Source organism: Notamacropus eugenii, chromosome 2 (genome assembly GCF_028372415.1).
Source record: "Notamacropus eugenii isolate mMacEug1 chromosome 2, mMacEug1.pri_v2, whole genome shotgun sequence".
Classification (NCBI taxonomy): domain Eukaryota; kingdom Metazoa; phylum Chordata; class Mammalia; order Diprotodontia; family Macropodidae; genus Notamacropus; species Notamacropus eugenii.
This window is the reverse complement of record NC_092873.1, coordinates 504949563-504976641: the sequence shown is the minus strand read 5'-3', so window position 1 is coordinate 504976641 and position 27079 is coordinate 504949563. Positions and strand designations below refer to the sequence as shown.

The window sequence follows — 27079 nt, the reverse complement described above, 5'->3', positions numbered from 1 at the left end:
CTGCTCCACACACTGGGGCAGGAATCACCTTTCCTTCAATGGGTGCTGTGGGCTCAGGGGTTCCGTGTTGCCAGGAGGCTGGGTCGAAGAGCAAGGCAGTGGCACAGTAGTGGACCAGGCGCGAGGACTGTTTCAGGGTCTCCAGCTCCCCAGCCTAAGGAAGAATATAAAAGGTCACTTGAGGTCTCCCAAATAGAGCCTGCCCTGGGATAAGGGGACCTGTCAGGAAAGTACCCAGGGAGAATTCTGGAGAGAGGCACGCAGTTGTTTTTTCCTATCCCAGTGACGGCTGAGTCAGACAGAAAGGACAGGGAGGCTTTGACACTCCCCACAGTGTCTACATCACGCCTGTCTCCTTTTTAGTATAATCCCACAAAGGCCTGCAGTTCTGCTCAGGTCAGAAGGGGACAGGAGTAACCCGTAACCTGTCCAGGAGAAAGGGCAATACTGGGAGAAAAACATCAGAAGCAGGGGGCAGGGGAGCTGCTCCAGGAGATAGTAGGGGGAGATATCCCTGAGCCACCCTGCCAGGGGGAGTGGAGTGGGGGAGTTGTCCTTGGCATCCATGGGAGAGAGTGGAAATGAGCTCAGATATATCTTGGGGGTTACAAGTGGTCAGAGCCCTCAGGCCCTCTCACTCTCATTCCCTGAGGTGCTCACACTGATGGGCATGTTGGACTGGGCAGACCTCTGCTGCCAGGTCACAAAGAGATTCTCCATCTTCATCTGACGCTCTAGCTCTGGGGGAAGAAAGAGAAGTGTCAGCTCCTGGCCTCTTTCACAGAATCTCTGGATTTTGGAGGTGAAAGCTGCCTCATGGGCCAAGTGGTCCACCTTCTCCTTTCTACCGCACCCCTCCTAGTGGCCATGGGGAACCCACTATGCCCAGAGGCAGTCCAATCCACTCTGGACACAGGCCACTCTTTAGCTTACTGGTGCTGCCCTCTGAGACCACACAGAACAAGGCCGATCCTCCCTTCACATCATACCTCTCCCATCTAACTTCTATACAGCTGTCGCACTGCCCGAGTTAGACCACAGGCCTGACTGACCACCCAGCTCAAGAAGTTTCAGTGAAATGTAAAGCCAGTAAACCATCAGTGGGTTTCTACACAGCTAAATAAAATAATAACAAAGCTCATTTAGATGAACAAAAGGTACAGGATCTCAAGGGAAATCATGAAAAAGCAATTAAAAGGGAGAAATGCACTTCAAGAACTGACCTTATATTATAAAGCAATAATCATTTAACTTGTTTGGTACTGCCCCATCCCCACCCCTACCCCCACCCCCAACGGAAAAGTAGATCAAAGAAACATACTAGATCAGCAAGAATCAGAAATAAATCGAAAAATATAAACCACTTAGAGAAGAATTCTATCTGACATGAACAGCTTAGAAAACAGGAAAGCAATCTGAAAATGGATTTAGACCAACATCTTACACCATATACTTTAATGATTTCATAATGTATATGAAACTTGAATATACAGTCTTATATTTGGGCATAGAGGAGATGGAAGACATATAGAAGAGATCATGAAAAAAAGTATGAGTCATTCTGATGACATTTAATATTTACCTCATGTGTATTTATTTATCTGAATATACAGTGTTTTCTAACTGGTAGAATGTAAGTTCCTTGAGGCCAGGGACCACTGTATTGTTCACTGTGTACCCAGAGCCTGGCAAAAGGCCTTGCTACAGCAGATGCTTAATAAGTGCTTGTTAAACTGAATGAACTACATCATTCCCCACCCTGGCTGTCCTCTTCTGGACACACTCCAGCTGATCAGTGAACACCCAGAAGGCAGCATTCCACATGGGCCTTAAGAGGGCAGAGGACATTGAAACTACCACCACCCTTGCCTGGGAAACAAGGTCCTTCTTCCAGCAGCCCAGGAAACAGTGACTTATCTCGTGGTCTACAAAAACATCCTCATCTCTTTCAAACACAATGTGAACCACCATGGGCTCTGCCATCTCAGGACTAGTAACTTTTTGAAACAAGCAAACAATTTGACATAGATCCCTATTAAATTTCATCTGCTAAGATTCAGCCTCATGTTCTAGTCTGTCAAGACTCTCTGATCCTGACTGTGTCCTGCAGGATTTGTCCCACCAGCATGGCGCTGTCTGCCAACATGCTTTTATCCAAGTCACTGAGAAATGTATGCCAAGGCTTGGGGCCACTCCCTTAGAGACCTGCCAAGTGGCCTGAAAACCACTGATGATCATTTGATGCGTCTGGCCTTGCAGTGAGTTTGGAATCTGATCACTGAGTGCTCAGCCTAGATGCTTCTTTTGTGTCCACAAGAGCAGCATGAAAGACCAGACCTGGATCTACAGGGTTTTCCAGACTCAGCAACCTTGTCAATAAAAGGAATTGAGATGAGTCTGCAATGACCTGATAATACTCGTGTTTCTATGGTGCCAGAGGTTTGCAAAGCACTTTATTGTTCATTATCCGTCTTGCTCTGGATTAAGTGGCAGGGTGGTATAGTGACACTGGACTCGAGTCCAGGAAGGTGTGAGTTCAAATTCTGTTCATAGCTGTATGATCCTGGGAAAGTCATTGACCTTCTTTCTGCCTTAGTTTCCTCATCAGTAAAGTCAGGGTGTTCGCTTCAATGGTCCCTATGTTCTGGATCTACGACAACATGCATCTAAGCTTTTGACTCTTTGAGATCACCATTTTCCTTTCTAGATGTTCATCTCTTTAATAATGCCTTCTAGAATTTTACCAGGAATTAAAATGAAGGTCAATGGCCTATAGTTTCCACACACTGTTCTGTCCCCTTTCTTGAAAACTGGGACAACATTTGTCCCACAGAGGCTCACTCAATGTCAGTGATCTCTAGAGACCCTGATGTGGGCTCCACAATCACATCTACCATTTTTCAGAACTTAGGATGGCATCCATCTGGCCTAGAGGACTTGAACTCAACTGAGGGCACTGAGGTGCTTTCTTCTGTGGTTCATTTGTTCAGTTGTGTCTGACTCTTTGTGACCCCATGAACCACAGTACACCAGGCTCTTCTGCCCTCCACTATCATTCAGGGTCTCTCCATTGCTTATTGATTCCATGACACTATCTATCCATCCCGTCCTCTGCCATCCCCTTTTCCTTTTGTCTTTGATCTTTCCCAACATGTGGGTCTTTTCCTATCTTTTCATTATGTGGCCCAAGTTGTCAAGTTTCAGTCTTAGTATTTGACCTTTCAATGAACAGCATGAATTAACTTCTTTAAGTATTGACTGATTTGATCTCCTTGCTGTTCAAGGGACTCTCAAGTCTTCTCCAGCACCACAATTCTAAAGTGTCAATTCTGCAGCCCTCAGCTTTCCTTATAGTCCAACTCTCACTGCCATATATCACTGCTGGAAAAACCATAGCTTTACTATATGGACTCTTGTTGGCAAGGTAATGTCTCTGCTTTTCAGTATGCTGCTCAGATTTGCCACAGCTTTCCATCCAGGGAGCAAGCTTCTTTGAATTTCATGGCTGCATTTGCTGTCTGTAGTGATCTTGAGCCCGAGAATATAAAATCTGACACTGCCTCCATTTTTTCTTCCTGTATGTGCCAGGAAGTGATGCGATCAGTTGCCAAGATCTTAGCTTTTTTTTTTTATGTTAAGCTTCATTCCAGCTTTTACACTTTCTTCTCATCAAGAGGCTTCTTAATTCCTCTTCACTTTCTGTCTTCAGAGCAGTTTCATTTGCATATCTGAAATTGTTGATATTTCTCCTGGCAACCTTACTTCCAGTTTTTGATTCATCCAGCCTAGCACTTTGCATGATGTACTCTGCATATAAGTTAATAAGGTGACGACATATAGCTTTGTTGAGCTTCTTTCCCCATCTTAAACTAATCCGTTGTTCTATGTTTGGTTCTACTGTTGCTTCTTGTCCCACATACAGGTTCCTCAGGAGACAAGTCAGGTGATCTGGCACTCCCATCTCTTTGAGGACTTAACACATTTTGTTGCAATCCATACTGTCAGTGACTTTAGTGTAGTCAATGAAGCAGATGTTTCTCAGAAGTCTCTTGCTTTCTCCATAATCCAGCAAATATTGGCAATTTGGTCTCTAGTTCTTCTCCCTCTTCAAAAACTAGCCTGTTCTGGTAATTCTCGGTTCACACATTGCTGAAGCTTGACATGTGGAATCTTAAGCATAACTTTTCTGGTGTGTGAAATGAGTACAGCTGTTTGGCAATTTGAACATTACTTGGTGTTGTCCTTCTTTAGGACTGGGATATAAACTGATCTTTTCCAGGCCAGCAGCCACTGCTGAGTTTTCCAAATTTGCTGGCATATTGAGAGCAGCCTTTTCACAGGCATCATTCAACTGACATTCCATCCCCTCCACTAGCCTCATTGCTAGCAATGCTGCCTAAGGTCCACTTGACTTCATTCTCCAGGATGTCTGGCTCAAGAGCAATAACCAAGTGAGGTGCTTTCTTATGATCTCCTCCCTTCTCTTTATACCCAGGCTTACAAGCTTGGTGACATCCCTCACTCCTCAACGTCACTCATCCCATACTGCCAATTTGTTGCCATGTCTTGCTGGTTTTATCTCCAGAGAATCTTCTCACATAGCCACCTCCCTAACCTCCATCAGTTCTTACATGGACCACTGTCATGGTCTTCAAATTGGTCTCCCTGGTTCAACTGTCTCCCCATTCAAATCTATCTTCCACAAAACTGCCAGTGATTGTCCTAAAAGAAGATGTGATCATGCCATCCCTCAACTTGATAGACTCAAATGGCACCCTACTACTTCTAAAATCAAATACAAACTCTTGTTTGGCCCCAACTACCTTTCCAGCTTTATTACATTTTAATCTCCTTTACACACCCTATGCTATGATCCAGTCAATCTGGCATTCCTGTGCTCCCCGTTCAGGGTACTCTATCTCCCGTTGCAATGCCTTGGCACCAGCTGTGCTTCATGCCATGCCATCTCTCCTTAACATGACCTGCTGGCATTCTTGAGATTTCCTTCAAGACACAGCTCAAACAGCATCTTCTGCTGGAGGCCTATCCTGGGTCCCTCAGACATTTGTCTATATTCTGTGTATACCTGGCAAGGTTCATCTGTCTCCCAGGAAGGAATATCTTTGTAGGCAGGACCTGCTTTGTGTCTGTATGTGAATCTCCAGGACCAGGCGGCACTGCAGAGTTAAGGGATGCTGACTGACACCTCTCCTGACAACTTCTGTCCTGCATATTCTCTGGGCCCAGGGTTCCAGGCAGGGGTCGGTGACATCCTGCTGGTCTGGGGGCCTTGCTGCCTCCCCCACACCATGAGCAGCATTCCATCGGTGGTCAGACTAACACCTCCTTAGACATTTCTGCTTTTCCCTTGCTGGAAACATTTCCCTGGGTGTCCTCAGAGTTGGCTTTACACTTCTCAAGCTGACTCTCCTCAGAGAGTTCCGGTTCTTGAAGTGCTCCCTTTCCTTCCTATGACCTCTGCTCTCCCACAATGACAATGACCAGAAGAGCTCCAAGTTCTAAAGCCCTAAGCTTCTCCAGGCGCTTCACTCCCATTTCCTCCACTGATTCTAACAACCCTAGGAGACGGGTTCTCATTACCCTCACTTTACAGATGACGACACTGAGGCTCAGCTCTCATGGGAGATGGGAAGGATGGGAAAGGTTGGGAAGACCACATGTTCCCCCTTCCAGATATGGCTCGGCTCACCACTATGACCAATTCTAAGACAGAACTGGTCACATCTGCCTGGGGTTCCCATCATTTCAACCCTGAGAGCTAGCTCCTCCTTGCTGCTGAGGACCAGACATAGAGCAGAATTTCCCACTGTTGGTCCCTCTATGTGCTGAGCCTAAAATGCTCACCAAGACAGGAAATGATGAGCTCTGATGTCTCTGAAGCAAAGGCAGTGAGTGCAGTGTCACAGGACGGCACCAAGGAAGGCCTGGGTTCAAATACTGCCTCTGATATTTATGACAGATCCACAGGCAGGTCACTTTGCCTCATCTGTAGCATAGGCACATATTGGGTCTCCAGTCATTGCAAAGCTTTAATTTGATAGTGGGCTGCTCATAAACGTCAGTATTTTGGCAGAAAGGATGAGCAGATGTCCAAGTGAGTGACCAGGGTTCTGCACTGGCTCCCTGTCTGTCCAGTCACTCCATCATCCTCTGAGTTGACCAGGCTGGCTATAGGCTGCCCTCCAGCCCTTCTATCTCTTCTGCTCCCACCAAGGCCAGCAGGTGCGACCATTTACCCAGAATTGCATCCCAACCTGCCCAGGCCCTGGACTCCAGGAAGACCCTGCTTACTGCCTGCTCTTCCAGAAGCTCTGTCCAGACACCAGGGGGCCCGGGCTCTGGGTCCCCAGCTCTTCTCCTGGGGTCTGCTGCTGGTGCGCCTCCTTCTAAAGTGTTATTGATACCTTCTGACTGGGCATCATAGCCACATCTTCAGCAGCAGCAGCTGGGTCAGTGGAGGCCTGCGCCAGGCGCCCTATCTCTTTCCACTGCCATTCCCTGGGGAACACTGCCTCCATCCATGCTGCTGTGAAGCATACATCCTACCTCACTGGCTACCAATGCACATAGGCAGAAGTCACTTTCTGCGCACACCATCCTTCTAGGCCCCTCTCCTCAGAAGGCAGATGCATTTTACAAGCCCTGATTAGGGGCTTTCCTTCCCTGGACCTCAAGGCCAGGTCCAGAACCGACTGCTTGTTCATCACCTCGGATCCTCCCTTCTGAAGGAGGGCTGGTTTTGCCCCAGCCACAGGGGTGAGCTGACCCTAACGCTCTCCAAACTTAGTTGGTGCCAGGCCCTGTGCATGTGAAGAAAACCTTCCTCATCTCAGGCAAAACTCTCCAGATTCCTCTGGCAGTGTCATCTGTGCCCACATCAGGCACCACAAGCAGCCAGATGGCTCCTTACTTGTCCCCAGTCTCGACCCTCCCAGGTTCCCTCAGGTCCTGCTCTCAGTCCTGGCCCTCCTGGCTTCCTCATCTCCCAACCCCTGGTGTCAACTCCTGGCCTCCCCCAGTTCCCTCAAACCCCAGACACAGCCCGCACCTTTTCGTTCTGCAGTCTTGATCTCCAGGAATTGCTGTCCATGATAAGTAACGGGGTCAGGGGGTCGGGGGGCTGGGCCGGGGCGGGCAGCAGCAATATCCCTCAAGGCCTCATCAAAGGGCATCGTTTCAGGGGCTAGGCCTGCCCCTCCCCGGGAGGAGCCACTCAGTCGTCCCTGCTCCCGGCTTGGTGGGGGGCCAGGGCTCCGGATGAGAGTCTCAGCCTCCAGAGATGGGGTCAGGAACGGATTTGGCTCCTGGAAGAAGCTGGAATTAGAAGCCAGACATCCCTTCCTAGTCCCCTGCTCCCCAGCTGTCCACGGTTTGAGGGCATGTGTGGAGGGAGTGGACGGGGTCACCTTGTCATCATGCCCAGGGCAGTCTAGGTGACCATAGTGATGAAAAAGGCCAAGCTTCTGGCTGAGCAGGCAGTGGACGAGGTGGGCCCGAGCATTCTGCCACTGTAAGAGGCGGCCCAAGGCACGGCTGAGGGCCCCTCCAAGGTCTGGGGCCCAGTTATAGGTCAGCAGCTGCAGCTGGAAGCACAGGTTAGGGGGAGGCACAGGTCAGTGGGGGCAGAGATTGTCTTGCCCACTGCTCAGCTGGGCCTGCCCCCTTGCCAGACTTTACCTTGGTATCCATGACCTGGAGGAGGAGGAGCCGCTGTCGGGGGGCATCTCGACCACAGCCTTCAACTCCTGGCTCGAAGCGCTGCATGGCCTTGGGAGCTAGAGGAAGTAGAGAGAGGGTGTGAGGCAGCGTGGTCCTCAGAGCCAAGTTTCCCACTCTGCCGGCTCTGTCCTTCCCCCACAGAGGTGCCATCGCCTCCATTCGCATCCATCAGCATCTGTCTCACCCTCCCCTCTCCTCTGCTGACTGCGTCCTCCAACCCCCATCTCCTCTGCTGGCTCCATGCCTCCCACAATGGCATCAGCCCTCTCCTCTCATCTTGCTGTCCCTTACCCCCATCACTGCCCATTGTCATTTATCTAGCCCTCACCCTGCTGGGTTGGTCTCCGCCACTGGGAGAAGTTCCGTCCCAAAAGGAGCAGATGGCGCTCAGCTCCGGGGCGGGGTGGGGGGTGCAGCTGAGCAATGGAGCAAGGGGTGAAAGTTACAGGGTCTGGACCCCTACACAGTCACAGGGAAAGACCATATGGCAGTTCAGCTTCAGCTCTCGAGCAGCTCTGAAGGTGACTGAACAACATGACAGGACCCCAGGACCCCCCTCCTATTGGGTAGAGATGACAAGATGGCACAGTAAATAGAGCCCTGGGCCTGGAGTCAGGAAGACCTGAGTTCAAATAAAGATTCACCCCCTTAGTGCATGTCATGAGGCATGTCACTTAATTGCTGGGTGCCTCAGTTTCCTGACCTATAAAATGGGGAAACCACCTACCTCCCAGATCAAAGAAGGTAACATCTGTAAAACACCCTTAGCATGGGGGCTGCAGGACAGCTGGAACTTGTTTCCTTCCTTCCCACCCCTCGCCCCATGGATCCTCACTGATGGGATGGACCCCAGGGCCCCCACTCACAGCTGCTGCTCAAACATGCGGACACTGGTATCTCCTGCCAGTGAGGCCACAAGTGAAATGGTCTCGGTGAGCACAGAGGGAAGAAGAAACCGGGAAACCATGTGGGCAGAGCTTCCAGAGACAGAAGGGCAACCTGTGGGGCAGCACAGTGGGGGGAGACCATGGCTGCTGGGGAGGAAAACACCATGACTGCCACATCTGTGAGGGGGAGAGACCATGGCTGCTGGGGAGGAGAGGGAGACCATGGCCGTCATGGGGGGTGGACAGGACACCAGTATGTGCACAAGATGAAGCAGGATCGTGGCTAGGTCTGGAAGGCGGCAGAAACAAGCTCAATTTCCTCACCGATCTGAGCCATGAACTCCATCCAGCGCTGACCCACCCGTGCAAACCCCGCGTGGAGGGTGCCGACCTCCCCTTCTTCCAGCTGTGCAGCCCTGCGCCTGGGTAGGGGGAGCAGCTGTGAGCTCAGCAGCAGCAGCAGGCAGGACTCTGCTTGATCAGTCACTTACTGCACACCAAGAGGACGACACTGGGAGGGGCTTCTTGGGCCACCGCACTCCATCATCCTATCATGCCTGAAAATTGTCTTTCCTTTTAGCCCTCAACAGTGGGTAAACCCTCTCTAATTCTCTCTCAGGGAGGGGGAGAGACCTGAAGTGGCCTGTACATGGTGACCAGTGGGGCACTCTCAAGGTTGGGAGAGCAGAGCTCGAAGGGAGACCATGCCCACTGACCAGTGGTGCTGCTCAGGGGCAGAATATGAACCTGGAAGACTAGCATCTGTGACCACAGGAGCCTGCAAGAAAGAAGTTCCAGAGGGCCCTGGAGAGAGCAGCAGCTGCTTCAGCGAGAGCAGGGGGCTGTCCAGACGCCTTAGGACTCTCACCATCCAACCATAGCATCCTGGGGGGGCCTTCCTCCAGACTGCTGTTCACTGTGGGATCCCACTATGTAGCTGCCTATTGCCCTGGGGAACACCACACTCTGATTCTGGGAGATCCTGGCTTCTCACGACTCATAGCCATAGAACATCTCTAGTGGGATAACTACAGTAAAATAGTACACATCCCCCAAGGGCACCTAGCAGGCCCCCAGCCTCTACCATCTGTTGACTTATGGGTCTAGCCACAGTGTCCACCCCAGAAATACTCATGAGCTGATGGGTGACTTCCAGGGCCATCTAATGAACTGTAATGTAAGGTCTAGACCTGAGGTATCAAACATGCGGACTGTGGGCTGCACGTGGCTCAACAATTTAGAATACAATAATTGTGCTTGTGGCCTGCGGTGGACCACATCAGCTAGGGGGCTCAAAGACAAAGCCACCAATGCTCACTTTGACTCTGGGTGGGACAGGAAAAACCACTACTGGTTGGCAACTGTCTGTGACCTTAATGCTTTCCATGGTGTCCATAGCCTGAGGGACACACACATGGTATGTGACCTTTCACACCTTTTACAGACCCTCAGCAAACTCTGACCTACAACTCTGAGATGTTCTGCAGTAGGAGGGCCTTAACACTCTGAAGAGGCAGAGGCTTGCTTACAGTCAAGTGAGAAGCTGTAAAGCTGGGTTGTGCTGCTCGTGACAGCCTGCCTGTTTTCTTTTTATGTTCACCAAGGATGCCCCTCATATGTGTGGAGATTCTTCTTAGAGAGGTTAGAGAAAGGAGAAAGTAGTCGGACGGACAGCTCAGTAGCTGCAGATATCTCCTGAGTCACTTTGGTTTGGTTGACTTTTTGGGGGGTAATATAAAGGATCATGATTTTTTCAACTATTTAAAACCCTACCCTCTTTCCAATATCTTGAGAAGGCTTGAATGCCCTCAAAATGGCAGCCCTTCCACCAGGAACCTCCTCTGGGCCTAGGACACAGTGCAGGCCAGGCATCTTGTCAGCTGTTTTCTTCAGGGCTCTCTTCACTTCTCATGGTCCAGTGTCTCTGGCCTCACTCTTTCCAGTGCTCAGGATGCCATCCTTGCGTTGGCACTTTTGCCTGGGCTGTCCTCCACGTCTAGACTGCCCTTTCTCTTACCTCCGGCCTCCTTGGTGGAGGTCCTTCCTGCTTTCTGTGGTATGAGTCACATTCTCTACGAAGACTACATCATACTGGCTTCTCTTAGCCATGCACGACTAGTCAAATGGCTTCAGGAGGGGAGGGACACTTTCCATGCGTCACAGTAACCACAGGCCTGGCTCACAGTCTGTACTAAATTAATGCTCATAGCACTGTGTTGCCACAGCTCAAGGGAAGGGTGAGGGTAATTCCCAGAGAATGAGCACTGGATTTTGGGAATCACTGTGTAGGGCCAGATCCTTATCACCTGAGAACCTCCTAACCCCAGCCTCCCCACCTCCTACACATACCTGTGACCCTGAGCACCCAGCTCTGGGGTTGGGGTCCGCTCTGGTCCCCCTGGGGGCCGGACATTCTCAGTCTTGTGACGCCTCCGTCCTCGGGTCTCTTCTGACCTTTCCAGTACAATGTCATCTGTTGTCTTTGGGGAACCAAGGTCCCCACATTCAGCTTTACTCTGAAGGGAATAAAAGTCATGAGAGAGAAAAGAAGATGGGTAGTGGGGCAAAAGATGGCAGGGGGAAGAGAGGAGATCCTTCTCTTCCCTCTTCCCTGCCCACGTGGGCCCATTACAGAGATGGAGCAAGATGGGAGAGAAGATGCTGAAGGGATGAGGAGGAGAGATGCCAGTTTCCCCCCTCAGCCTCCCCTTGTCTTTACCAGCATATCCCAGAAGCTGCGTCGGCCCATTTTGCTTGGGGGAGTGACAGGCTCTCCTGGGCTCGGGGCTAGTGGGAAGGGCAGAGGGGAAGTACTGGCTGGATCCCCGGGACTCTTGGTCTCCAGTGAAACAGTCCTTGGACTCCCTGGGGACACCAGACAGACAGCTTTCAGGTGTCTGCTCCTCCTGAGGGCCAGGGCAGGGTCCAGGGCAGGGCATACCTGGCAGGGCCTCCTCTACACACAGAGGGGCTGGCAGCAGCCGGAGCTCCATGACAGCATCAGCCAAGGCATATCGGGTGGCTCCACGCAATTTCTCTTCTAGTTGTAGGCGGCTGATGTTCCCCTTCTCCCAGATATCCAGCCGCAGCTGTAGATCCTGGCCCTGACCTGGGTGGAGATAAAATTGGGGTAATCAGCTGAAGCCAAGCCCACCCTTGGATTCCCTCCCACCAGCCCTCTTTGGGCCTACCTGCAGTGGCACTGTTGGGTGGGGTGGGGCAGCAAATGACCCTGGTAAGACTTTCAAACTCAGTCTCCTGCAGCAGGTCCGGAGGGCCCGGGGAAGCAGGGGGCCAGAGCCCCAGTGAGATGGGGGCTCCCCCCTCATCCATGAAGGACAGTGCGATGCAGGCAACCCCTACACCAAAAGATTTCAGGAGGTATAGTCTCCAGGGAATGCTCTGCCCTACTATCCCTCATTCAACCTCAGGGACCCTCTGCACCCTAGCCAGCCCCCTCTAGCTCCCTAAGGCTGCCATCCAAGAGGAGAGCAGGTACCTTTTCCTCCAGTGCCTTGGCCACCAGGCTTGTTGTAGAGATAAATATCGGAGTCAGGAACGCCACTAGGAGGGTGGAAAGGGTGCTAGGAAAGAATAAAGTTCAACATGACGTCAAGCTAACCCCAGGAAAAGCAGGTTCTAAGTCTCTCCACCCTATGCAAAGATATCCCTCAAGCTCAAGATAGCCAGAGAACACCCAGAGGGCAGTGGGGCAGAGGTCTAGAGGGCAGAGGCTCTGCCTCCCCTTGCTCGGAGCCATTAGTCACTGCCAAACCATCCCATCCCTCCGTGGAGGGGTGGTCCCTCCATAAGAATGGCAGCTCCCTGAGGGGAAGACATGTTTGGCTTGCTTGTATCTGCATCCCTGTTCTCAGCGCTCTGCCTGGTTCACAGTAATTGCCTAGTTTGTGGATATGCTAGGGGGAGGAAGAAAGCAAAGAAATGACTGGGAGCACACGAGGAAGACAGAAGAGGAGAGGGAGACACATGGGCTGAAAGAGGAAACAGATGCTAAGCCTGACCAAGAGCACGATAGAATAGTGACTGGGGGCCTCATGTCCAGATATCTGCTGGGGTGAGCTCCCTGACAAACACACAGCAGAACAGAACTTCCTGACTTGCCTTAGTGATAATTTAGCCTTAGAAAGGTGAAGGGACAAACGAGGGACAATGCCATTCTGATAAGATTTTCCCTAGCAGAGCAGAATTAGCAGAATAGTGGAAGTCCTGAGGAGAAGGGACCACTCCATCCCAGAGTGTATGACAGAGCAGTGTGACATGTTGGGGAAAGCAGACTTCAGAGGGTGGGGAGGAGGCCACAGAGTAAAATGCTTTAGGGAAACCTATCCCAGGAAAAGAAGATGCTGAAGAAAGGCAGCCTAAAGAGGAGGAAAACTAGGAATTGTTTGAAGAGACTGATGTAGATGCACAGCCAACTCACCAGTCAAGTCAGATTTTTAAAAGAAATGTACAGAAGACAGAAGCAAGGCTATGCCACAGAAGACGTGTATAGGGCTCATCACAGTCCTGTAAAAATAGCGTGAGGAGAAAGGCTAACGCCTGCAATGAGCCAAGTCTGGTGACGGAAGGAGCCAAGACCATGCTGGTGAAAGAGGAGGATCTGAGAGGGCTGAAGACCCCTGCTTGGGGTGGGTGGGACAATGATGGTTGGCACAAAGAAAGCCCTGTGCACTAGTAAAGACAAAAGGAAAAGGGCCAGGAGGGAGCTGCTGCCCAAGGTAAGAGGGGTGACAGCAGGGAGACTCCCAGCTCCTCTGGCTGAACTGGAGTCAGCTGGCCAGATGAACCCATCTGGGGTCCCCAACACCTTGCAGGAGTACTTGGGGCACTGAGAGGTAGCCAAATCCTGACACGGGAGCAGAGTGCCAGAGTGCCAGCCCTGCTGGCCCCAGCTTGTCTTCTGGGGCAAGGTCGCTCAACAAGAAGATGAGTGAAGGCTGAGGCTGTCATCCGCTCTGACTCCAACCAAGCAGTGGATGACATTCTTTTGGAGAAGACGGAGAGATGGGGATCTGACAAGACCATAATCAGACGTATTTTATCAGTGACCTGGATAAAGGCCCCCATGGCAGGCCCATCAGATGTGCAGGTGACACTAAGTGAACACAAAAGATGACAGAGTCAGGATCCCAAAGGATCTTAACAGGCTGAATCTCGTTAGATAATGTGTGTCAATGTTGAACCTATACTCAATTGCCTGTCTTCTCAATGGGGGGAGGGGGAGGGCGGTGGGAAAACGTGGAATTCAGTTTTAAGAAAGGAACATTAAAAATTGTTTTTACACACAATTAAGGAAAAAAAATATCAAATAAAGAAACAAGAAATGGGTCGAGTCTTGCACTTGGTGTCAAAAAGGTTCAGGATGGGGAAGAGGGCACAGTTAGAGAACAGTGGTTTGGAAAAAGACCTGGGGGTTTTGGTGGACCACAAGCGCAGCTGAAGTCAGCAGGGTGATGAGGCAGTCCAAAAAACTCATGAGATTGGGGCTGCCTTGAGAAGGGCTGAGGAGATGGTCATGCTGCCCTTGGCCCTGGTAGACACCACCTGGAGCCCAGTGGTCAGCTTTGGGCCCCATACATTAGGAAGAACATCGATAAGCTGGAGAGGGTCTAGAGGTTGGCGAGCAGGATGGGCAAAAGCGTTAAGTGCATGAAATATGAAGAAATGGGGCACGCTGGCCGCAAAGAAGACTGCCTGGGGGAGGGGAGGCTTGTATGTTACCAGCACAAGAAGGGTAGACATGGGACGGGGCATCAGTTGCCAAGAGACCAAAGAAGGCAGGACATCAGGAAGAACCTGCTGGCTGCAAGAGCTGTCCCTGTATGGAAGGGGCAGTTTCCCCTTCTTGGCACTCTTCAGCCAGAAGCAAGACACTCCTTTGCAGGGACATGGCACAGGGCTCCTCTCTGGTATTGTTTGGATGAGCAGCTGCTGAGGCAATGTCAGGCACAGCAGGAGATTCTGTGCTGGTGGGGGCCTGCTGGGGAGCAGGCTGGGCACCTAAAGGAATCTGCCAGGGAGAAGCTTCTCCCTCACCTGGAAGTGGTGCCGACTGTTGCTGTCTGTATACTTTGGTGAATGCAGGAAGATGAGCAGATTCTGCCGCAGGTACCAGGCCAAGGCTGGGAGCCACGGCCGACAGGCGGGTGGCAGCACCAGGTGGAGCACCTCTGAGGGGGGGCTTCCTGGGGGCTGGATGAACTGAGAGAGCAGAGCTAGGTGTGAGCCTGGAGCAAGGATGAGGAAGCCTGGGGCACCAGATGGGGCCCAAAGCACATTACCTCGACGTCAGCAGGTGTGAGTTTACAGTTGCGTACAAGCATGACGGTGATGATGTCCAAGGTGGCCTCATCCAGGCGCCGCCGAAGGGCTCGCACCAGCTCCTCTGTGATCTCAGGGCCTGTGGGCATACAAAACCCCTAGGGCCAGGACCCATTACACACACTCACACCAAGAGATGTACACAATCAGGGTGGATTAAAGTTTTAAAAAAAAGCCAAGGCTAGAAAAGCAGGATGAGCTTGGTTTGTCCAGGGCCATGGGGGCCCTGTGCTTCATCCTCCCATCTCCTCTTAGATCAGGGTACGGTGAGACCAGATGACCTCTAAGCATCCTCTCTTCCATGTCTACTTCTGGGGACTGAGGTGGTTCCCCAGGAGAATGTAAGCTCCCTGAAGGATAGGGGGATATGTTTTTGTTGCACCCTGCCTTGGTCCCTAGCACTGATGACTGCCCTGACCAGTCTGGACGCCTCACCTGCCTGTCCCACACCATGCACTAGGAGCTGAATGTGCCGGTCAACCTGGCCCACAGGGCGGGCTGTCTCCGAGCTCCGACTGGAGGCCACTTCCAATGGGGATCGAGGACCCTGTGCAAGGAGAGCACAGGAAAATCAGAGGGGGAGGAGGGGAAGGGAGAGAGACACAGCAGGCAAAGGGCCTGGTTTCAACTTTGAACTTTCAACTGAAGAGCAAGAATGCTGGGGGTAAGCAGTGATGGATCAGTAAGACAGTAGTGTTGCCCAGCAGCCTCAGGCCATGGAGTGACTTGTCCAAGCTTACATAGAGAGTAAGGGGCAGAGTCAAGTCCTCTGATTCCAAATCCAGCACTCCTTCCCTGGCACCATTATGATCCCCATTTCACAGATGATGAAACTGAGACTCAAAGTGGTTAAGTGATTTTCCCAGGGTCCCAAAGCCCTGTGTGTCAGATTTAGGGAGATTGAAACCCAGATTTGCCAGGCTCCAAATCCAAATTCTCAGACAAACCATAATGACCAGTAATGCTGGGAGGCAGTGGGGAGGAAGTGACTTGCCGAGGCCTCCTCAGGGCAGATGGGTTCCTGGCTTCTGGAGAGGGCCAGGGAGGGGGGCAGAGCATCCCCATCTAGGAGCTTCTCACTGCACGATGTCTCCAGAAGTCTGCAAGTGGAAGGGAACTGGGGGTGAGTGGGGCTGGAGGTATATGCACAGCAGGCAGGGCCATTCCCCACAGCCTAGGCCTGCTCCCCCACCACTGCTCCTACCGCAGGTAGTAGACTGCTCGGGTAGCTCGCTCCTGGTACACAAACATGTTCTTCCTATTCACCACTGAGAAGGCGTTGAGCACAGACCGAAGTGCCTGGATAGCTATGGAACAACCAGGGGCCCATAGACGAAGGCTTAGTGAGGCTGAGTGTTCAGCACCGCAACCTGCCCACTGACAGCCCTTGTGTTAGGCCCACCCACCCTGTGATGCCAGGCTCTCCCCCAACCCTAGCCCATCTGCCCAGCAGCTCTTCCTACCGCGGGACACTCCCATGCTGGGCCCCATCTTGAGTCGGGAATGGACCCGGATCACAGTTCCCCAAACAACATTGCAGGAAAAGTGTCCTGGCACAAACTGCATTGTGGCTGCCAGGTAGCCGCGGGGGGCACAGCTCTCATCAGCTGCATAATCTGTGGACAGGGAACACTTCAGATCAGAGCTCTCCCTAGCTCATCCCCAATATGTACAGTCAGACTCTCCTGGGCTCATTCACGGAGCACAGAGAGTAGAGACCCCTACTTCTTGGAAGATACAGGATAGCATCACAACCTGTTTACTAGGCCTGGATTCTCAGAATCCCCTTAGCAGCGGGACTTATTGGTAAGGGGAAGGGGATTTCAGACCCTCACTAACTCTGGGCAGCTGGTGGGGAAGGGGATGTCAGACCCTCACCATCACTGGGCAGCTGGTGGGGAAGGGGATGTCAGGCCCTCACCATCACTGGGCAGCAGGGTCCGCTGGCGGGGATGAAAGGGGGTCTCACTCCGCCACAGATCCTCCTCACTCTCAGCTACAAGCAGGGAGTTACAGACATGGCTGTCATGGAGATCTTGAAGAAGCAGCCGCTGGAGAAGAGAAGGTGAGAGATCAGAAAGGCCCCATGGTCTCTGAGGTTTCAGTGAATCAGAAGGAGGCCCCATGGGTCACTGAGCAGACCTCAACAGTGTCCCAGCTCATCCATATCCAAAAAGAAATTCCCTTAAATATCCTGGACAAGCCACTGTCCAGGCCCTGCTTGAAGACCTCAAAGGGACCCTTCCTCTGGGGTCTCACTAACACCCAGTCACAATCAGCCCCTCTGCAGCTGCCCCATATTATTCCTGTGCTGCCTTCCGGTCTGGACTAAGCAAAACCAAGCGAAGTCCCCCTCCCTGAGCCATCTGGGGCCAAATACAGGGTCCTAGATTTTGAGCTGGAAAGTCTATCTTTTTTTTAATTTTTTTTTATTTTCAGTGTTCTACAATCACTACCATATAACTTAGATTCTTTTCCCTCCCTCTCCCTCCCTCCCTGAGACAGCATACAATTTTATATAGGTTCTAGACATATATTCCTAATAAATACATTTTCACCATAGCCATATTGTATAGAACAATTAAAATGAATGGGAGAAATCCTATAACGAGCCAAAACATAATACAAAAGAAAATGATCTGCTGCATTCTGCGAATGAATTCCATAGTTCTTTCTCAGGATGTGGAAGGCATTTTGCCTCAAGAGTCCATTGGCAATTTTTTAAGTCCTTGCATTGCAATGAAGTTCTAAGTCTACAGAAAAAAAGTCCTGGCACACTGCGGTCATTGCTGTGCACAGAGTTCTCCTGGTTCTGCTCCTTTCCCTCAGCATCAGATCATATAAGTCCTTCCAGGCCTCTCTGAAGTATTCCTGTTCATCATTTCTCACAGCACAACAGTATTCCATTACCATAATTTATTCACCCATTCTCCATTGATGGGCAAGCCCTTGGTTTCCAGTTCCTGGCCACCCAAAGAGAGCTGCTATAAATATTTTTGTACATGTGGGACCCTTTCCCATTTTTATGATCTCTGGGGGATACAGTCCTAAAAGAGGTATTGCTGGGTATGCACGTTTTTGTAGCCCTTTGGGTACAGTTCCAAATTGCTCTCCAGGATGGCTGGATCAGCTCACAGCTCCACCAACAACGAATTAATGTTCCAACTCTCCCACATCTTCTGGGACATTTATCATTTATCATCCTCCTGTTTTGTCATGTTAGCCAATCTGATAGGTGTGATGTGGTATCTCAGAGATGTTTAGATTTGCACCTCTCTAATCAACAGTGATTTAGAGTATTTTTTCATATGACTATAGATAGCTTTAATTCCTTCCTCTGAAAACTGCCTGTTCATATCCATTGACCATTTATCAAATGGGGAATGACCTGTATTCCTGTACATTTGACTCATCTCTATATATTTTAGAATTGAGGCCTTTATCACAGATACCAGTTGCAAAAATTCTTTCCCAGTTTTCTGCTTCCCTCCTAATTTTGGTTGCGCAAAAATTTTTCAGTTTAATGTAATCAAAATTATCCATTTTGCACTTCATAATGCTTTCTACCTCTTCTTCAGTCAAAAATTCTTCCCTTCTCTATAAATCTGATAAATACACTATTCCTTGCTCTACTGATTTGTTTATAATATCAATCTTTATACCTAGATCTTGTACCCATTTGGACTTTATTCTTGTGTACAGTGTCAGGCATTGGTCTATGCCTGGTTTCAGCCACACTGTTATCCGGTTTTCCCAGCAATTTTTGTCAGACTATGAGTTCTTATCCCAGATGCTGGGGTCCTTGGGTTTATCAAACAGTAGATTGCTATATTCATTGACTACAGTGTCTTGAGTACCTAGCATATTCCACTAGTCTACCCCTCTGTTTCTTAGCCAGTACCAAGTGGTTTTGATAACTGCTGCTTTATAATACAATTTGAGATCTGGTAGGGCTAGACCACCTTCCCTAGCATTTCTTTTCATTCGTCCCCTTGATATTCTGGACCTTTTGTTCTTCCAGATGAATTTTGATATTATTTTTTTCCAGCTCTTGAAAATAATTATCTGATAGTTTGATTGGTATGGCACTAAATAAGTAAATTAATTTAGGTAGAGTTGTCATTTTTATTATATTAACTCGACCTACCCACAAGCCACTGATGTTTTCCCACTTACTTAGATCTGACTTTATTTGTGTGAAAGTGTCTTGTAATTGTGTTCATATAGTCCCTGGATTTGTTTTGGCAGGTAGATGCCCAAATATTTTATAGTGTCTACCCTAGCTTTAAATGGGATTTCTTTATCTCTTGCTGTTGGGTTACCTTCTTCTTTTTAAACAACTGAGGAAACTGAGGCCCAGTTAAGGCTGCCTGACTTGCCACAGGGCACACAGCTGATATGGAACAAAGTCAGGACAGACTCTTGGGTCGTTGGATCCCACTACACTGCCCTGCCTCTTCCATGCCCAGTTTCTTCACAGACTCCCAGCTCTGGAACCCAGAGCTTCAGTCTTGAGAAGGGCTCTGAGCAGAGGGGAGGCCAGCACAGTGAGCCTCCTTGCCCAGGCTGCCAGAAGACCCTCAGAGGATACATGCCTACCCCGGCTTGAAGCTGGGGAGATGATTTTTTTGACCCCAAATGAACAGTGACTGAGTTTCATCTTATTGCACTTGGTCCAACAGCTTTAGCCTGTCAAGATTTCTGAGCCCGCCTCTCTCTGGTGTCCAGGGTGCTGGCCATTCCTTCCTGCCTGGGGACACCTGCCAGTCCAATGGGGCTCATCTCTGCCTTGATCCAAATCCTGGACAGAAAGTGCATCCCCCAAGAGAGCTCAAAGGAGGTAGACACGGCCCCTTCAGCTAGTCCCAAATCTACCTGACTAGGCTCTCTACCCCCCCATCTCTGAATGGATCCTTTGATCCAGCAATTGGCTGGGAAAAAAGACCTACATAGAACTTTCTCCTAAGTGACTCTGTCCAAAAACAGAAATCTGGGCACAGTATGTTCTTGGGAAGCCACACTGGTCAGCTGGGATCACTGCCTCCTTTTCTAGATGTTCACTGTCCATCCCTTCTAAAACCTGGACAACCAGTTAAAGTGCCAGTCTCTTCTGTTTGGTTTTTTTAAACTTGGACCCCTGCCCTTCTCAACTCATTCTCAGCAAATCTAGCCTCCTGGTGGTCAGACCTTGCTCAATGCTGGCACCCTGTACCACTTAGGTTAAGGATTCTATCACTGGCTCCAGGCAGATGCTCCTTTCTAGTTTAAAGCCCTTTGGAATCAGCTCACAAGATCCCCTAAGTGATACCTACAAATGAAGGCAGGAAGCCCACTCACTAGGATGTCTGAGGCACAGGGAATTGTGGTCAGGTATGGGTCAGGCCACAAGACTTTTGAGGTCTCTAAGTAGTGCTTCCTGTGGGGCTCAGCCTGAAGAAAGGAAAACTCAGCCACATACACATGCACATGCACATGCACATCCACATACATGCAATCACACACCCACGTGCACATACACCCACACTTGATCATACACTCACACATTCACACACACATGACTGCTCACCTGATTGACCTCTCGGCAGATCTCTCCAATCTTCTTGGTCAAGAGCTGCTGCAGCTGCCGGCACTCGGCACCTGGTCCATTCTCATCCCGACTGAGACTCCTATAAAGGACAAGAAGACATATGGGCAGTTAGGGGAAATGAGTCAGGCAGATTGGCCTACAGATGGAACATGCTATTGGCTCAGGATGGGCTTCCCTAGCAGAAGTTAGAGGGAAAAGCAGGATGGGCTTAGAAAAACTGTGCCCACCATCAGTGGAATAGGTTAGGTACTCAAGACACAGTGGTCAATGAATATAGCAGTCTACTGTTTGATAAACTCAAGCTTCTAGGATAAGAACTCACAAAAACTGCTGGGAAAACTGGGCACTCCAATGTCTGACACCGTGCACAAGAATAAAGTCCAAATGGGCACATGATCTAGCTATAAAGGCTGATACTAAAAACAAATTGGGGGAGCAAGGGATAGTGTATTTATCAGATTTATGGAGAAGGGAAGAATTTTTGACTGAAGAAGAGGTAGAAAGCATGGGCTTCCCTAGCATAAGTCAGAGGGAAAAGCAGAATGGGCTCAGAAAAACTGTGCCCACCATCAGTGGAATATGTTAGGTACTCAAGACACAGTGGTCAATGAAAAAAGCAGTCTACTGTTTGATAAACTCAATGTGTATTTGTCAGACTTACGGAGAAATTTATGACCAAACAAGAGATAGAGAACATTATGAAGTGCAAAATGAATCATTCTGATTACATTAAATTGAAAAGTTTTTGCACAAACAAACCTAATGCAACCAAAATTAGGAGGGAAGCAAGAAAACTGGGAAAGAATTTTTGCAACTGGTGTCTAGGATAAAGACCTCATTTCTAAAATATATAGAGAACTGAGTCAAATATACAAGAATACAAGTCATTCCCCAATTAATAAATGGTCAAAGGATATGAACAGGCAGTTTTCAGAGGAAGAAATTAAAGCTATCTATAGTCATATGAAAAAATACTCTAAATCACTGTTGATTAGAGAGGTGCAAATCTAAACATCTCTGAGATACCACATCACACCTATCAGATTGGCTAACATGACAAAACAGGAAGATGATAAATGATAAATGTCCCAGAAGATGTGGGAGAGTTGGAACATTAATTCATTGTTGGTGGAGCTGTGAGCTGATCCAACTCTTCTGGAGAGCAATCTGGAACTATGCCCAAAGAGCTACAAAAATGTGTATACTCTTTGACCCAGCAATACCTCTTCTAGGACTTTATCCCAAAGAGATCATAGAAATGGGAAAAGGTCCCACATGTACAAAAATATTTATAACAGCTCTTTCTGTGCTGGACAAAAACTGGAAATTGAGGGAATGCCTATCAATTGGGGAACGGCTGAACAAGTTGTGGTATATGAATGTAACGGAATACTATTGAGCTATGAGAAATGATGAACAGGCAGACTTCAGAGAAACCTGGAAAGGCTTATATGAACTGATGCTGAGTGAAAGGAGCAGAACCAGGAGAACATTATACACAGCAACAGCCACAGTGTGCAAAGACTGTTTCTGACAGACTAAGCCCTTCACAGCAATGCAGGGACCTGAAACATTCCTGAAAGACTCCTGAGGCAAAATGCCTTCCACATCCAGAGAAAGAACTATGGAATTGGATTGCAGAGTGAAGCAGACCATTTTCTCTTGTGTTACGTTTGGTTTTTCTCATGGTTTCTCCTATTCATTTTAATTCTTCTATTCAACATGACTAATGTGAAAATGTGTTTAATAAGAATGTATGCGCAGAAAGCATATAAAAATTGCATACCTTCTTGGGGAGGGAGGGGGAGAAAATTTAAAACCTGTGGAAGTGATTGTTGAAAACTGAAAACAAATTAATTTTTAAAAAAGAAGAAAACAAACTGCCCGCTAAGAACAACTGGTCAACTCAGGAGGGTCAGGAGCAAGACCCATCCCAAGCAGAAGGGACAAGAGGCCTGTTAACTACTGCCTCCAGCTCACCTCTTCATCCAGACATGGCAGCCACTGAGGGAATCAATCAGTTGAACTTAAACTGGGCCCTTCTTTTCATTTGTGCTTACTCTCTGGGGCCACCAAGGACCCTTCCTCTCCTCAGAGAGCTCACATTCATTCATTCTGCCTACACAGAAACAAGAATGTCCTCCCAGCACTGGGGGTGGGGGAGGTGAGGACACTGGGTTATATCTGGCTTGGTACCTGGAGCAACAGCTGAAGGGCCCAACCTCACTGGGATGATGGGGGCCTATAGGAGGTTACAGGCACTCTCAGAGGGCACCACAGGGATCTATTGTGGTTATGGGTATTTGTTGAGGGGGGGGAAGGTTAGGGAAACTCACCTGAGTTGTCCCTGGAATCACATGGGGGCACATGATGGGGGAGGGTGATAAAACCTCAACAGGAGGATACAGAGGACCTCTGAGGATTATGGAGGCCAGGAGTGAATGGCAATCACCAGAAGCCACTGGGTTCTCAGCAGGGGCTAAGCTGGGACTGCTCAGGTCTGCCCTCACCGTGCATGGGCATAAACCTCCACTCGATCCTGCATGACACGGACAAGGAGCCAGAAGTCGGGCAGACGCGGTCCTGAGAGGGCAGGTGGGGGCTGCTGCTGTGGAGCAGGTCCTGGGGGCAGCATGAGGCTAGATGTCTCCTCCAACATGGGGTCCTTTTCCCCTGGGATTACCTTTGGTCCTTCATTCTCTGAGCCGCTACTGCTGCCTCCATCGTAGCCTGGGGAGACGAGAGCCTGGCTCACTGACCCTGTGACTCCCTCGGGGGCCTCCCTCCCTGTGCATCTGTGTTTGCTGCCCCCCATCACTCTGGCTTTTCTGAACCTCCTGCTCCCTCTCATCTAGACTCTGCACCCCGAGCTCACCTAGCTGGTCAGAGTCCACACTGCCCTGGCTAGATACGACACTCTGTCCTCGGCTGGGCCCAGGATGGCTTCCTGGACAACAGAGGGGAAAGCAGTGAGGCCTCCATGGAACCCACCTCTCTCAGAATTGCATTGCTCTCTCCCCTAACCCAATCCTCACCCCAGCAAAGATGGTTCCCCAAAGTTAAGGTAGGGGACAAATAGGCCATGGAGGGGCAAGAAGCCAATGCAGTGTCAGAGGAGGAACAGACTCAGGACCTGTGTGAGGCTGACGCCCACCTTCGTTACTACAGGCTCCATGAGACCCCAGTGATGTCCCACTGGGCAAGGCACTCAGAGTGGAGCCCTCGATGTCATCAGGAGACTCAGGGACCTGGGGACTGATTGGATGAGCCTGCGGGGAAAGACAAAGCTCAGAGAGGAACGCGCCTGGAGGCTCCAAGCACACTGACCCCAGGCACTCACCTCTGAAGGGCCAGAGCGCGCTGCTTGGTCCTCACGACTAGGCCAGGCCCAGGTTGGAGGGGGCTCCTCACAGGAGCTGGGGCTGACAGACACAAAGAAGCAACCACTGTCGGGGTCCTGGCACAGGGAGTGGCCTGGGAGATGAAGTCGACAGAACTCCTGGAGGGGACAGAGATGAGATGGGAGAGGGCTGGTTCAGGCCATGGACAGGGTTGGGGAACATCTCCAGTGGGGCACAAGGATCATCAAGGCCAAGAGCAAAGGCACTGGGGGATAAGGGGTCTTGGGAAGGCCATCTGCAGAGCTCCCCCTCATATCCCGCCCTCTGCTGAGGATCTGCCTGGACAGTTATCTGCATGTCGCCCCCCATTAGCCTCAGAGCTTTGTGAGGCCAGGCACTTGTCCCTGCTTCTCTGTACTCTTGGCACTGGCACAACGCCTGGCACACAGTAGGTGCTTAATAAATGCTTGCTAACTAACCTCTTTAAATCGAGCCAGGGAGCGTTCTGGCCCAAAGACAAAGCTAAGAGGCAGCGTCTGCCGCAGGCAGGTCGACCGTCCTGGGGAGGCGTGCACGTGGGCCGCTACTCTCTGAAGAGAGGGACCGCTCGGGGCACCCCCCTGACGCAAGGCCCCCACCATCTCATCCTCGAGCAGCCAGCGAATCTGGGGACAGATAGGGGTGGGGGGGTGGAGGGGTTAGGGTATCTATCAATGGGGTGGGACCTGAAGTAGGTGCAAGGAGTCCCACCTCCCTAGTCCCCCTCAGGGTCACTGAGGATCAAAGGATCCTAAGCCAGGGCCAGGACAAGAGTCTTACCTCACTCATGGTGGTCTCAATGGCTTGCCTGTGGGGTAAGGGAAGACTGGATAGCCCTGGTTGCCTGGAAAGCGAAGGAGGCCAGGGTCAGCATGGATCAGAGAAGACAAGGGTTGGGGGCCCAAGCCTCTGGGAATCATACCTCTCTATATCTGGTGGGGGTAGTGGCGGGCCCAGACTGTCGTCGGAGCGCAGGGAAGAAGGTCGCCCAGGAGACCGAGGGAAAGAGGTGCTACTCTCAGAGACAGACCTGGGGGAAGAGAATGGAGCTAATGAACACTGGCAGGGCCTGGGGGTTCCAGAAGCCCCTTGGAGCCTCAGGCATGCCTGACCTGTGGTGTTGCGGGTCTGAGGCTGGAGGCAGCTCCACCTCCAGGGGCAGGGTGAGGATGAAGACGTCCAGGGTCACGCTAAGGTCCTGCAAGGCCAGGTGACTCCCTAGGGGAAGGCTCTCCAGAGATGTCAAGACCTGACCTGGAGAGGGGATGAGCAAAAGGGTTGGAACCTGTGAAGGCTCGGGGCCTTGGTGGGGGCAGGGTGCACCATCACAGTTCAGGGGATTGGTGGAGAAGCTCACCCAGGCAGGTGGGCAGCGTGTGAACAGGCACGGAGTCATGCTGTCCTCGGAGACGCACAGAGCATGTGAGGTGCAGGAAGAGAGGGGGCAAATCATGGGCGGAACCCTCGGGGCCAAGGGCAGCATCCTCTCCCAGGACACTAAAGGAGTCCTCGTCTGGGTTCATGGTGTCCTCGTCAGACAGTGATGTGGAGTCCGGAGGCTCCAGCTCTGTGTCCCGGCTGTCTCGATATTCTACCTCCAGCTCTGGGTCACTCTCTGTAGCAATGCAGCCACCGGACGCCTCTCCTGGGGACAGTGGCAGGTTGGCTATGACTGAGGCTATGCCACAAGTCCCCTGTCCAGCCAGCCCACACCAAGTGCTCACCTTCATCGCCTACTGGCTCAGCCTCCGAGAGCTCCAGGTCACTGACTTTCCGGTCCAGGGCATCCCGAGTGCTCTCATCCTGCTGTGAGAAGGCACAGAAGGTGACTGAAGTGGGTTAGTGAGGACACAATGTGAAGGTCAGTAAGAATGCTGGAGGGAGCGCAGAAATAATGGACAGACAGGGGGAAGCATAGACAGCAGTGAGCAGGCCTCACCTCACGTTTGCTGGAGGGTGGGCAGTAGAAAAAATAGTGGGGGTTAGAGGGCACAGCTCGGAAGTGCAGACGACTGATCTCCAAGAACTTCTCCTGTTGGGGAAAGGGGCACACAGGGATGAGGGCCCCAGGCTGGGTCTCAGCAGCTGTCTCTGCTCCTGCCGCCAGCCCTGGGCCCCACCTGAATGATGTTGTGCAGCCGGTCGTGGGCCCCCCCTGAGAGCTGGCAGACCTCGGAAAGCAGGAGCTCGGGTCCTGGAGCTCCAGGGCCTGGTACATGTTGGGCTTCGGGCTCACCGGGATCCTCTGCCTCTGCACTGCAGTTAAGGACAAGAGGTCAGACGAGGCAGTTCCTTCTGGCAGAGGGCCAGCCCTGCCTATCTTGGGCTAGCTGTCCTCAGCAGAGGGGGCCCAGAGGCTGCAAAAGCCTGTGTGCTGGCCAGGCCTGGCTCACGTTGCCCCACACACCTGCCTTCACCCTCTTCTACGCTGGGTTTTTGGGATGTCTCTCTCTCTGGTTCTCCTCCTTTCTATCTGAGCAATCCTTCTCTTCCTCCTTTGCTGCCCTAGCCTCAACATCACAACCTTTAACCTCTCTTCTCCCTCCAGACAATCTCCTTGGGGCTCTCATCAGCTGCCCTGGTCTTAATGAGCATCTCTAAGCAGATGATTCTCAGATCTAAATATCCAGTCTGCCACCTCCAACTGCTTCTTGTACATCCAGAACTCAGTGACGCACAAATCTCAAACTCAACGTGCCCAAACTAAATTCCTCCGCCTTCCTCCCTAAGCGCTCCCTGTCTTGCCAAGGGCCCCTCAGGCTCACGGCCTAGACGTCACTCTTGCTTCCATAGCAATCCAATGGACCCGATCTGCCTCGTTTCTTCTGTCTCTCCTCTGGGCCAGTGCCCATCACCTCCCCCAGGACTCCTGCAATGGCAGCTGGGGGAGTCTGTCTGCCTCGAGTCTCTCCCTACTCCAGACCATTCTCCTGTCAGCTCCCAAAGGGATTTTCCTCAAGTGCAGGACTAAACTCTCATAGATCAATTATAAAACGCTCTGTTTGGTGTTCCAAACCCTGGTAACCTTGCCCTGTGCTCCCTTTGTGGTACTTTGCTCCACTCACAGACTGTGATCCAGGGACAAGGCCTCCGGGCTGTTCTCCACAGACCCTGCATCTCCCAGCTCTGGGCCTTTTGTCTGG

General features: G+C 50.9%; 1 protein-coding gene across 7 annotated transcripts in view; it reads right to left on the bottom strand.

Annotated features, from left to right (window-relative positions):
• The window catches only part of SZT2 (SZT2 subunit of KICSTOR complex), an 84373-nt gene that overhangs the window by 13976 nt on the left and 43318 nt on the right, over window positions 1–27079 (bottom strand). For 4 of the 7 annotated variants that reach the window (XR_011975767.1, XR_011975768.1, XM_072649144.1 and 1 more), the window contains 33 exons: window positions 26057–26192; window positions 25876–25968; window positions 25661–25742; window positions 25294–25581; window positions 25049–25190; window positions 24859–24966; window positions 24717–24780; window positions 24377–24562; window positions 23897–24055; window positions 23711–23825; window positions 23432–23503; window positions 23067–23286; window positions 20536–20635; window positions 16891–17020; window positions 16433–16585; window positions 16174–16276; window positions 15964–16069; window positions 15405–15516; window positions 14930–15048; window positions 14685–14849; window positions 12127–12211; window positions 11819–11986; window positions 11569–11736; window positions 11347–11492; window positions 10977–11143; window positions 8952–9049; window positions 8607–8739; window positions 8069–8199; window positions 7699–7796; window positions 7428–7604; window positions 7070–7325; window positions 661–740; window positions 29–154 (listed from right to left, as the gene is read on the bottom strand). Coding sequence is in view for 5 of the 7 variants with exons in the window: in XM_072649144.1 (XP_072505245.1) it covers window positions 29–154; window positions 661–740; window positions 7070–7325; window positions 7428–7604; window positions 7699–7796; window positions 8069–8199; window positions 8607–8739; window positions 8952–9049; window positions 10977–11143; window positions 11347–11492; window positions 11569–11736; window positions 11819–11986; window positions 12127–12211; window positions 14685–14849; window positions 14930–15048; window positions 15405–15516; window positions 15964–16069; window positions 16174–16276; window positions 16433–16585; window positions 16891–17020; window positions 20536–20635; window positions 23067–23286; window positions 23432–23503; window positions 23711–23825; window positions 23897–24055; window positions 24377–24562; window positions 24717–24780; window positions 24859–24966; window positions 25049–25190; window positions 25294–25581; window positions 25661–25742; window positions 25876–25968; window positions 26057–26192 (4486 nt within the window). In the remaining 2 variants the exon portion in view is untranslated. The remainder of the gene's footprint in view (window positions 1–28; window positions 155–660; window positions 741–7069; window positions 7326–7427; window positions 7605–7698; window positions 7797–8068; window positions 8200–8606; window positions 8740–8951; window positions 9050–10976; window positions 11144–11346; window positions 11493–11568; window positions 11737–11818; window positions 11987–12126; window positions 12212–14684; window positions 14850–14929; window positions 15049–15404; window positions 15517–15963; window positions 16070–16173; window positions 16277–16432; window positions 16586–16890; window positions 17021–20535; window positions 20636–23066; window positions 23287–23431; window positions 23504–23710; window positions 23826–23896; window positions 24056–24376; window positions 24563–24716; window positions 24781–24858; window positions 24967–25048; window positions 25191–25293; window positions 25582–25660; window positions 25743–25875; window positions 25969–26056; window positions 26193–27079) is intronic. The other 3 variants (XM_072649145.1, XM_072649147.1, XM_072649146.1) reach the window with 3 other exon arrangements.